Here is a 13,224-nt window from a genome sequence, read left to right on the forward strand (position 1 = left end):
TATACATAGTGCAGAATTTCCAGTCGATATTTTCAGAGAAAGCGATAATTAACGAAGAGTGATTTGAATGACTTATTTTCTTTAAAGACTTTCTTCCGAGCAACTAACAGAACTAATGTGATGTTATCGGGGTTTTAGTATTAACTCAATGAGGGAAGAACGTCGGCTTCTTTCATTAATCATCACTTTTATAATTGCACTGTATAGCCGCTCAGAAAAGAGACGATGGAGACAAAAAAGATATTAAATTACTTATTTGACAAAATCAATTTAAAATATAAATAATTAGGTACTAATAAGACTACTCGATATCGTTTCAACGTATTACGATGATTACACGTATATGATCAGATAATAAATTTTAACATTCCGTATAATTAAAATTATTTATGATGATCAAATGTGCCAAGAAATAATCATTGTAATGCTTAAAGTTGAATTCCACATTCTTACCGAGCATATTAATGTAAGCGTCGTTATTTAAGACGTGCGACAGAGAAGAGATAAAGAAAGAACCAAGGAAGAAGCGAGAGTAAAACAGCAAATGTGTGAAAGCGGATATGCTGTTGTATATGGTGAAAAAGATGGAGAGAGAAAGAAAGAGAGAGGGAGAGAGAGAGGGAGAGAGAAGGAAATGAAAAAAAAGAACTGAGCAAGCTGCTTCGTCTCTTCGCTACTTCGTTCGCACACATGACGTTAGTAGTGTCGTTGTGTCCTACACGTGGTTCACTCCAATTTCTAGCATGCCTATATTTATCGTTCCCTTTTGGTCATTCCAATCCTTTGGTTTTTCAATCCTTTTTCTTTCCCTATCGATTTACGATAGACAATTTTTTTCTTTCACCGTTGATAATGAAACGCCATCCTTTTTGTTCGAACAAAACATTCTATATTCGAAATGTCTATATTTTTCGTATACCTTGTAAATTCGTATATATTCAGAAGCTCCTCCATTTTTCATGTTTACTAGAATCATAATCTTTTCATTATATTCATATTTATAGCGATAGAAATAAGCGGACAAAGGATAAATCGATAAAATTGTTTTTCAATTTGCTATTGTAAATGTCAACGTTTAAAAAGAGAATGGTAGAACAAAAAGTAATTGTTTCCGCGATGATTCCAAAGAGAAAGTTATTAATGTAAATGGTAGGAACGTTCTTTAAAATTTCTTTCTCTCTGTTATCAAATCGTCTACAGAAATGTAGGATTTTATATAAGAAAATAAATTAATATAAAACATATTTTAAATCAATTACGCATAAGTTTTCGTGTAATATTTATGGAATATCCTTTTGTCATCTCTATGTCTAAATATGGTAATTTACATCGCCGTTCAATGCAAAATAAATTGAATTTACCATTATTTAAATATTCATATATTTCCAATCGCTCATAACATATATATTCATATCTTCCATATATTCATACTTTTTATACTGTGCCATTCCTACTCATTCTTATATACTAAATAACTTCATAAAAAGATTTATCACAATCGAATCCGCAAAACATCTCTTCTTTGCTTTACAAGTTGTCCCGATGTTTTTTGTGATACAACTAAGAAACGAAAGACACGATCTTATCTTTTTAGTAGACGAAACATGTGAACAAAGGGAGGCACCGAATTCTCAATGATTTATATCTCCTGTCTACTCTATTTTTGTCGGGATGCAGACGCATCCTCCTCCCTTTGGCTAGACCAGGATACAACATCCGAATGTAGACCCACCGGGGCCGAGTGATCCTCCGCAGACGAGTATGCTTGGCTCCATTTAGTCTACGCTACTTGCTACAAAAATATTTGAGGAGAACTGTCTTCGGTCGAATGAATCAAAATACGTCAACATTCTTTTGCGATTAAATATAATTTCAAAAATGCATACTATGTAAGACATGAACCAATTTGTACATACTAAATTTTTATAATAAATAATATTTAAATAATTTTAATAAATAATATTAAAATAAAATCGTTTGTTTTTATTTTTTAATTATATTTTCTTGCTGCAGATATTACCTAAAATTGTTTATTATTTAAATAAAATTCTAACGATGCCATACATTAACATCAATTAAATCAATTTCTTACGCACAAACATTAATTAATCTACCTGTACACGATAGATTAATAAGAAGATGTATCTGTGAATAAGATCGAATAGTTTTGCGTTACGTTGACCAATGAAACGCCTACGCGTCAAAGTTAACACGTTTATTGTCAGTACTAACGAAATTAATGTACACTCGTAGAGATAGAACGAGAGCAATCTTTTCTCACATTATACATATAACACTTTATATCAAAATACTCTATTTCTGATATCGAAAATATTTTTTTTTAAATGTAACTACTTATGAAATATATACCTAGAAATTCAGTCTCATTGATATTCTATGAAGTAGTCTCACAATCAGTAGTAAGAGCTTAATCTAGTCCGCGGTCATGAGCTCCGAATTCTGGGCCAATAATGTCACGGTTCTTCTCTTTCGTCGTTGCTTTTGTTAACTTTAGATCTTTTTCTTTTTATATGAACCATAAAGACGCACCAAATACACATATATTTCTATTACTATAAAAATAAACAAATATTTAAAGAATTTGTAATTAACATATGAATAAAAATTATATTAACAGTCTACGATTAATTGATAATTGAATTTTCCACTTCATCCGAAATTCTCGTCAACCTTAATTTAATCAAAATTTCGAATCCTACAAAAGATATTACACAGATTTATCTCATTTGTTCTTTTTCAATTTATAACGTAACACTACGCATGTAAATGACTTTATAGCTTACAATGCATGAGCGAAAGAAGCATTGCAGGCAATCCACAATATTAAAGTTACACCGTCCATTGTGTCCATCATCCGGAAATGGTGTTTCGTGATACAACTATAAAATACATGTAGTATGTACATATATAACGGATACGTATTTTTTTTTTATCATCAATTGACAAGCCAACGCGTAATACAATTGATGAAAAGTAACGAGGATACAAGTATTTCCGTTTGGCATATGGACACGTTACTGATGTTGAAAAAACTCTGAGCATATCCCTTGAATGCTGATGGATCCACGAATTTGCGAATTCGCTTTCGCCATCGATAAGAAGTGGTGTAAGAGATTTTTCAAGTCGATTAGGGGAACGAGAAGAAGAGAAGGAAGAGAACAAGAAAGAGAAAGAAAGAGGGAGAGAGAGAGAGAGAGAGAGAGAGAGAGAAAGAAAAAAGGTAAAGGAAGTAGTAGATATTGTGCAAGTCTCGCCTTGCGGCGACCTTACATAATGTTAATCTTACGTAAGAAGAAACGAACGTTCGTTAGAATCCCGAAAGACAAAAGCATCGGATGATGCTTCGTCATGATGGTTCGGTCGTTGAGCGAAGAAATATATATTTTTCCTTATCGAAGAACATAACTAACTCTTGGCTTCGTAACGCTTTCTATCAAGGCACCTTTTTATCTATCGAATTTGAATAATAATTGCAAGAATATATAAAGAAGTTTTATTAAAAAGAATCATACTTTATTACTGCGTATGAGAAAGAAAAATGCAATAATAATATGCAATAATTGGCATGCAAAAGGAAATAAGGATAAAATAGAGAAACGAATGAATCATTCCAAAAGTCCTCGATAACATCTATTTGCTCGTCTCTTTAATAAACATATGATATTATTTTTCTTCTTGAAAATCTTTGAAAAATAAAAGTCTCGAGGCTTTGAATATTGCATTTACGGTATGGTCATCTGTTGTATATATCATTTATACATGCATATATATATATATATATATATATATATATATATATATAATCATTATAGTCGATTACGTTCCATAGCTACACAAGCCAGAGGAGAGAAAGGAGGTAGACCCGCAATAAAGGCGTTCCGGACCGTCTAAAAACCATTTTCATTGTTCGCCATACGTTCGGGACACGACGTGACGAATCGAAACAAATGGCCGACTCACTTTCATGCTCTATCTTCGTGCAAAATATCAGGAAATCTCGCGAGACTATGAGATTTTACTCCTATGGGAAAAACGAGAAGAAAAGCGGAAACAGGATCAAACAGCTGTCAGATCAGACATTAGTTTTCCAACTGCGAGCACTGCTCCTCTCTCTCTCTCTCTCTCTCTCTCTCTCTCTCTCTCTCTCTCTCTCTCTCTCTCTTTCTCTCTTTCGCACGTGCCTATTATTGTTCAAAGATCTCTAATGACTCGAAGTTCACCGCAAATCGATTTTCGCTTCGCGTGAAATCCTCGACGTCGTCGAACAGATCCTACTGCGAAGTCGAGAATTAATCGAATATATGATAAAAGAAAAAAAAGAAAAAACGATTTATCATCGTTTAATCGCCAATTAAACTTCAACGAAGTAATCGAAGGACGATGCCTGAGCAATTTAACGTCATTAAATATGCTTTTCCAATTTGGAAATTATACTTCATTACAATACCAAATATTTTTAATATATGCACGTATTCATACATGTCTACGTATTTTACGTAAAAATATCGCATTGAAACGAGTAAAAAATAATGTAAAACGATCAATTAGCAACACTTTACGTGCATTTGTAGTGGATACAAAATTTTACAATCTGATTAACTCAAAAAATTTAAGAGATGAAGTCTCGTGAACGGAGTCGATATAATCCAGCATACGTACATTATTTATAGCGAAGCATGATTGTTTACAAAAAACAATTAATGATCTTCCGGATGATTCGCACGTGACGGATCAATGATTTCATGTTTGTAGATCATTGATCTCCGTCCTATCCTGATCGAGCTGGTGTTTCCGAATAAGAAGTTGATTTATTATCATTCCTACGAATGTATGTATATATTGAAGATTATATATATATATATATGCGCCATAATAAATCATAAATAATGTATAAACGATGATACGTCATATGTACCGGACAATCAGAACGATTATGAAACAAAGAAACTATTGAATGTATCGATGAGAATACCTGTCAAAAGGATTTTTATTCTAATACTACTAATTTTTCACATCTAACACAGTTGTTAACAAGTTCACATAGTTAAAAATAGATAAACTATATAGTTTATTTAACTTTAATTTATTATTATTTTAAGTGAATATAGACTTCAAAAATTGTAATGACATATTCTGATAGTGAGATGTATTTAAAATGTATGGAATAAATATCGAAATGGCAGTAACCATAACAGTGCTAGTGACTGTATACTCAATGATACATCATGATCATTTAAATGGGGTAAATCGTAAATGGGAACTTCGTATAATATTGATGGAAGCTATCTCTAACGCAGATGCAAAGCAACGTACTTTCGCCGAACTTTCCTTTGGTCGATAAACAGCAATTCTATCATTATTACTACCACACTGAGGATCCCTTCATATTTGATTTGCAAAGTTCCTACCGCATTGAAATTGCAATTAAAATCTGTCAAGATTCATTTCAGTCATCGTCTCAACCATCTAAATGATTAACGACATTAAAAATTTCTTAGAGAACTATCACAGAACTTTTAGTAATTCTATGTTAAATTCTTTTTAATTTCAAATCGTTCTTTTTGAAATAAATTAAATAAAGTATTGATTAATGAAATATACATTTTATATTACTATTTTTAATAGTTATCTACAATCACATCTTCGTTTTAATTTAGAATTATTTTTGGCACGGATTTTAAAGATTTTTTATGTTTCATCTTAAATTCAAAACAGATATTTCATTCGATTTTACAAGGAAATAGTCGAGATACGAATGTATCATTCGTATAGAACGTTAGAAATTATGATCTATTCTTTACACAAATAATCACTTTATGCAAAGTAACTCACATATATATTGTTCTCAGATAACTGAAGATCTTCCTTTCGAAAGAGCAAGTGTTGTAACATAAAACAAAGAGAGAAAAATATAGAAAGGAGAAAAGAGATGTAGAAAAAAAGAGACATAAATCAGAAATAAAAACTAAATTACAAAACACCATGTATATAATTCCTGTCGACTGCGGTGGATTAAATATTTAAATTATCCGAAGGATAACACAAAGAAATGTTGTAACTCAAAATATCGAATCGAAACGAAATGAAACGAAACGCAAGATTATTTGGTTAATCTTCGACAATCAAGAGAGATCGCTCGTTGATTCATTCCAAAGATTATGTTCGTTGCGATTTTCCCGCGTTTCGATCGTTTCCAATATTTCTCTCTCATTACCAACGTTAATCGCTAGTAAGATATATGTACACTACCCACGATAACACGCCTCTATTCGTAGTTTTAGTCTCGAACAAGAAAGTCGAAAATTACGATCGTTTGCTAAATCATTCTTCGTCGTTCGATATTTAACATTTTCCGTAATTAAACGGACGAATTACAAATGATTCCAATAGTCCGAGTGAACTATTATGGCCTCAACTTTTTTCTAGGCTGGTGGCACACCTATTTCCTTTTAAGAACATCCACGCCTCGTACTTTGGCCAATATGTTTCGAAATAGATTAGTACAAGACATCTAAGACGTACATACGTTTATAAAATAATAGTTTTCTCAGAATATCGTATACGTATTAGAAGGTTTTTTTAGTCTCGGAGAGAGAATAATTAATAAATGAAGCATAATTAAGCCGCGACTATGTGCAATGACGTAATTGCAATTTACTATACGATTTACTTGTGCGATTTTTTGTTTTCATACTCGATAGAATGAACTCCTACGAAACGAAATAGGAAAGATGTATTATTAGTTGCCTAAAATTTTGTTGATTAAATATTGAAAAAAATATTCCAAATATACACATTCATGTCAACAAGCACGCTCTACTACGTGTCTTAACTTTTATACTCGTTGCAAAATAACAAACACTTATTACAAATACATCGTCTATCTTTCGTTGTACATCACGAATGTCATTTACTCTTATAGGCCACAGGACAAACCCCCTAAGAAATCATAATGAGAAAAAAAAAAGGAAATCAAAGTCTTTTCGTCCGAATCTTTTTTTAATAACTTGAGTACAACGAAACAAACAAACGAGTATACCATTTTCGATCCGATTCGGGGTCAGTCGCGACGTCGGTATTCAAAACATCGTATTTGCACTCGAACGTTGAGAAAGTCAAGGAGGTTTCGCAACCTGGAGACACGAATCGGCCGAGCAAAGAAGACTGGATGTCGGTCGCGTTCCCCTTCACCGATCGCTGACCACGAATCGTGCCATCGACTATCCACCGCTGTCTATCGTAAAAATTTTCAGGAGGCTCGTTCCACTTCTTGTTCAATGATTCAATTCAGTTCATATGTCACCCGTACTTCCGCGTTAAATCATCTTTGAATTTTCATTAAAGATATTCTCGATCGATTATCAATATTTCTGTCTCTAATATTGTTTTGCATTGACAACATAAGAATGTCGACAAAGTGGATTACCATAATTGTGGATAATCGAAAGCGAGTGAATGTACGTTTTATTCTAGTGCACTTACATATTCCCACATACCGTGTCACAGAAGGACACGTTGCTACGAAATGTCCCAGATAGCCGACATCGTCAAGCCATTCTATTCGCCATCATTATGATATTCTATCGAACCAAAAATTATCTTAAATGTATTATAGATATCCATCCATTCGAGGATGCTACGCTTTACAAAAATATTGTCAACCATACTTAGAACTCAAGAGTTTAATCTTTAAACAAAACTTAAGTGCTTTTGATATCAAACTTAAAGCGTGACTTATAAAGTAAATTGAACTTTTATGCAAGATCAGGAGGTAATAATCAAGAAGGAAGTGCGTCTCCTTGATCGTGACATTACAAAGGAAAAAATGGTAAGATTTTCAAGAAAAAAAAAACAACCTAAACACGTCACGTTTTTATCGCTAATTGAATTAATGATGTAACGCGTTAAATAGAAACCATAGAACTTCTTATCGATACGATAGGTGATTCGCACCTCAAATTATAAAAAATAATCAGAATAAAAGTAAAAGTTTTTTTATATAATATATATTTTACAATATAAAATCTGATGATTAGTTCGAAAATATCAGATTGTCATCGAGTGTTATCATTCTTACCTCGGTGAGTAGTATCAGTAACAAAAGAAGAGTCCCACAGATCCGTGAAATCGGTCGCGGACAGTCGACCCTTCGCATGCTCGTCATCCTCCGGCGAGAAGGCCAGACGCGCGCAGTGACGTCGACGGTCCTTCTCCTGTGTATGTTATCTTTTTTCTTCTTCTTTTTTCTCCCTTTAATTCTTTTCCCCTTCTTCTTCTACTTCTTCGTTTTCAACTTCTTCACCCTCCTCAATCTCTTTCTCGTGGCGCACTTGCACACGCACTACACTATATAATATATACACCAAGAAGATGAAAACGAGGAGAATGACAAAGAGGATAAGGGAGTAAAAAAAGAGAAAGGGAAAGAGAAAGAAAGAGAAAGAGAAATGGACACCTACGCCACTAAGAATAGCGGGAATGCGCGCGGAATGTGCGTGGCCTGACAAATCGATCGACAACTACGTTTGACGAAGAGAAGAACAAGCAACAGAGAAATCGTTCCGTAGCTCGAGACTCGTGTGTCCGCTATCACGAGAGGTCTCGCCGAATCCTATCCTGAACGACGACGCAGAAGGTAGAAGAGGAGGTGGAGGAGATAGAGGAGGAGGAGGTGGAGGAGGAGGAAGAGGGTAGGAGCAGCAGCAGCAGCAGCAGTAGCAGCACCTGTTCGCCTGACTCGCTACTACACGGCTGACGACGTAGTACCTGGTAGTGGTGGCGACGTGTGCTGCGATGACGATGGTGATGGAAAAGCCGAGGAACAGCACCAGCAGCAACAGCACCGGTGGAAGGAACAACAGTAGCCATATCCGTCTAGACTCCGACCGGCTCGACGAGCTTTATCGACCGAATAGACGACAAATTCTTTTCTTTTGTCTTTCCTTTTCTTCTTTCCTGCTTTCCCGAAAGATTCTTTCTTTCAAAAGATTCTTTCGAAGAAGACCCCAGTCAGTCTTTCTTCTCACGACATCTCAAACTCCATCATCCTGATACCGTTGTCCAGTGTCCAAGTATACTTTACAAATTCATGGACTTTCACTTTAAATCTCCGCTCCTACTTACTTTCGATACTCTTTGATAACAAGCTTTGTTCTTCTTGACACAAAGTATTGTCATCTTGTGCTCCAAATACAATACTTCTTTCTTTTAATGATTTAATGATGATCTCTTGCTAGATCACTTTAGGATCAATTAAAACTTTCGATAAACATGACTTGATCCGTCCCTCGCTCGAACTGTCACGATTAAAGAGGGCACGGCTCGCGTAGGTGGTGCTGATGGTAGAAAATTGGAATGAGCAGGTGACTGGGAGGAAGACAAATTATCAGAATACCTGAATTGGACAAGGACGCGAAAGAGATTGGAATGAGAGTAGAAGAAAAAACTTGGAAGATAGTAGAACGGTGATTAAAAAAAAAAAAAAAAAAAAAAAAAAAAAAAATGAAATTTCAAAAAAGAAAGAAAGACACAGGAATATACTTCGTCTATCCTTTCATTTTTTAATAGAATTCCTAAATACTTGAGAAAGGACACTTCAGTTCGCAAACGTTCTTTTCTATTACGAAAGAAACGAAAAATGACACTTTTTTTAATGACACGTGACGATAACAATGATGACGACGACGAAGACGAGCGTGCCGTGCCTCGACCGAGGAAAGCGCCGGGCAAACAGCGCTCTTGGCTTTGCCGCGATGTTCGCTCCCTCGTCTGTTCACTCGTCTCTTCGACTCGACGACCCCGCTGACTGCCTTTCCATTCCACTCGTTTCACCGTCTCCCCATCTCTCCTCATCCTCCACCAACAGACCTGGGGCTAGCCCCAGCCGGATACCACTCTAACTCCCCACCATTGCTGATCCTCGCCATTACTGTCCCCTCTTTTCTCTCTATACTTCTCCCCACTATCATTCTTGGCACCTCATAGGCGTAGATTTTGCATCGTCTCGACGCCATCTACTCCGAACTAAACTTGACGGTACCTTGAAGGAGTAATAAAAATGATTATTTTCTTTTTTCTCATATATTTAAAACATTAGTATTCTGAAAGTGATCCTTTTGATATTTGAATAATGTTCACAAACCTAAATGACAAATGTTTGTATTAATATCTACAAGTTCTGAAAGAAAAAATTCATTTCCTTTTCTAATTAATCCGTTATATGATACATTCGAGATTCATTATAAAATTATAATAAATTCTTCAATTTAATTTAATTTAAAATCATTCCACATGTTTAAGCTACGCCAATGTTCGCTCCTATTTGTCTGCCTTCACCGGCGCACGTTCTTCTCCCCACTATTTCTCTACCCGCCCACAGCCGACTAGTAAGCGAGAGTATTCTTAACGCGTACACACACGCGCGGTCCACGACGCACGCGCGCTTCTTCCAGTAGCGTATATGTGCCTGGACAACACTTTCGAGCGGTCAAAAATAATTCTTGTTGGACAAGAGGAGAGACACTTTCGACGCTCTCAAAACGAGATCTCACTTTCTCTGCTGGTCGTTTCATCGAATCTCATTACTAAGAACAGATTAATCATATTTTAAACAATGACCCATTTTTAATATGTTTGGTATTTTAAAGATAAAATTGATGACTAAAGAAATATATACACCCTACAGGTGTATCTCGAGATTTACAAGCTGTTCACCCTCCTTTTTATCACCCCTCCTTCATTACTCAAATTATCCGCACCATGCGATCACCCTTTCGTAACTCCATTGGTGTGAATCGCATGTATAAACTTGATGCCTGTGGCGATAATTACCGACCACATAATCCCAAACTGAATAGCCTTGTGACGTACACCTCCAAATTATCTCTATGTCATTCATCATAATGTTATATACGTGCTGTTCAAAATCAATTATATACTTCATTTGAAAATATTCTATAACCGTTGAAAAGAAAAAATACTAGAAAGAATATTTTCGATCGTTTATCTAAACTAGTTAAAAATCTCCCTGTAATTCTGATTTTCCATAGTCTTAAAAATGTCTATTGTTAATTCAAAATACAAGAGTTTATTTACAAATATCACTTAATTTATACTATCCTTTATTTATGTTATGATATTTACGATAAAATATGTTTTCGATCGCTTATGGATCTACACCATCAATACGATGAAAAAAATAACAGCAGACATCGTCCTTTTTATACAGGGTATACGATTCGAATGACACGTTACTGTTGAAGCGTCTTGCGCATGCTCATTCGAATAACGGTGCGAAGAAAGTCCGAGATATTAGACAATGGATAGGTTTGCTCGGGATAGCTTTGAAAGTTGCCGACGTGAAATATAAATGAGATTACGTCACATGTTTATGATAATTTGCTTTTTCTCTGTGTGTCGAGTTTCCCGACGTTGTGAAAAAAAATTTGCTTTGGTTAACCTACGAATATAAAAAAAAGCTTAACTTCGAAAGCTATCGTTTCAAAAACTGACAAATATATTTAATTTATTATCGAATTCGATAGAGAAAGAGAAAACATGAGTGACATATTTCAGTTACGATTTACATTCAATAAGACGATAATACCTATCGCGTATGGTGGTAAAGTATATGTAGCTTGCTTCTCATAGCTTTACCAGAACGTGTATAATTCTTCTGTTTATCGTTTGAATTCATAATAAAATTGAAAAGGAGAAGGAGAAATTGATAATCGTTCTTTAAATCACACAACATTTGTGTAAATAAATATTCTACTCGCGTTATCAAAAAATTCCTTCGTCGACAGAGATAGGTCTGACTCGGTGTCTATGAACTTATAAAATTATAAGATAACACGATGTCATTTTATATTGAGTAATATTTCAATATGAAAATAATACCTCTTTTATTTTTAAATTTCTTGTTTTTTCTTCTTTGTCGAAGATATCAATGTCGATAATAGAATTTTCTGTCGAGACGATGGCTGGTACACTCATTCGGAGAGCAAAGAGAAAGCCATTTTCATTGTTCAACAACGACCTCTAGCGCGATATTTTTAAACGTATACGCGCCATTTATTTTGAGATTCGAATGTGAACTTTTGGCGCCATCTTCTTATCACATTTAAAATGCTTGAATAGGAAATAAAAAAATGTCAATTTTTTTTTTTACATATATATATATATATATATATATATATATATATATAAACAATTTTATCAAGCTATTAAAAATAACTCGTAAAAAACCATTTATCTTAGATAAAATATAAAAATAGATAATTCACATTAAGCTTTAATTCTAATGCCTTTTTCTTATAGGAGAAAAATAACAAAATAATTAACAAGAAGCATTTTATTTTAGCTCTGATCGTGAGACATTGAAGATAGTTGTTCATTAAAAATAAGAAAACGTGGAGGCTGTCCGTTGCCTCGAACGATCAGAAAAATGATGTCAGCGATAAGTCAGGTTACTGCTTTTTTCTCTCATTTTATTTACGATGACGTCACCGTCGAAACGGTCGATTATTCGTATGCAGCGTGAGCCGGAATGATCGTGGTCTTTCGTGCTAAGCAAAATCAAGTTCCAACGACATCAGAATTTGTATACGAATGGTCTGTTCTCGATCTATCAAATGATCTTTTTACTTCATGCTTATATTCTTTCTCGATATGTAGATTAATCGGACATTAAAGGAGAAAATCTTCAAAGTCAAATCAATCGAGTGGAAATAGTTAAACTATTTCTATACATAAGCGGCATAGAACGTCGTCATCGATGCATCCGCCATACTAAGTTATTACCATAAACAACGATTCTTGCGGTGAAGCTGTTGGCAATCATCATGGTAACGTGGGCGACAGGAAAGAAATAAAAAAGGTACGAACCGACGAGAAGATTTCATCGATAACAATTCCACGAAATCGTGACTTACAATTTAAATATTTTTAACGATGTTACATTAATTTTTATAAATAATATGATAAGAAAAAGATAACGAATAATAAATCAAAAACAAACTGCCTTATCTTATTTCATTCCATAATAATAAAAGAAAAAAGTGTTTCGATATAATTTTTAATCAGTTTGAAACAACACAAAAATTAATTTTAAACACGTTCGAATAAGCGTCCTTGATTTTGAATCGTAAGCGTCACAAGGATCATGCCTTGATTGTATGCAAGACGTAAACGGATGCGTCCCTG

General features: G+C 34.4%; 1 protein-coding gene and 1 long non-coding RNA gene across 4 annotated transcripts in view; one reads left to right on the forward strand and one right to left on the reverse strand.

Annotated features, from left to right (window-relative positions):
* The window catches only part of LOC124425193 (tyrosine-protein phosphatase 10D), a 38,066-nt gene extending 27,775 nt beyond the window's left edge, over positions 1–10,291 (reverse strand). For all 3 annotated transcript variants that reach the window (XM_046965202.1, XM_046965201.1, XM_046965200.1), the window contains exons 1-2: positions 10,163–10,291; positions 8,099–10,060 (exon numbers count right to left, since the gene is read on the reverse strand). In XM_046965202.1, the coding sequence (XP_046821158.1) occupies positions 8,099–8,185 (87 nt within the window). In that variant the 5' untranslated portion in view covers positions 8,186–10,060; positions 10,163–10,291. The remainder of the gene's footprint in view (positions 1–8,098; positions 10,061–10,162) is intronic.
* A 465-nt stretch (positions 10,292–10,756) lies between these two features.
* Positions 10,757–13,039, forward strand: LOC124425199. Its single transcript, XR_006942448.1, has 3 exons — positions 10,757–11,641; positions 12,383–12,633; positions 12,697–13,039. It is a non-coding gene; the product is annotated as an uncharacterized LOC124425199 (long non-coding RNA).
* Positions 13,040–13,224: the final 185 nt, after the last annotated feature.

The sequence above is a fragment of the Vespa crabro genome, chromosome 6 (assembly GCF_910589235.1).
Source record: "Vespa crabro chromosome 6, iyVesCrab1.2, whole genome shotgun sequence".
NCBI lineage: Eukaryota > Metazoa > Arthropoda > Insecta > Hymenoptera > Vespidae > Vespa > Vespa crabro.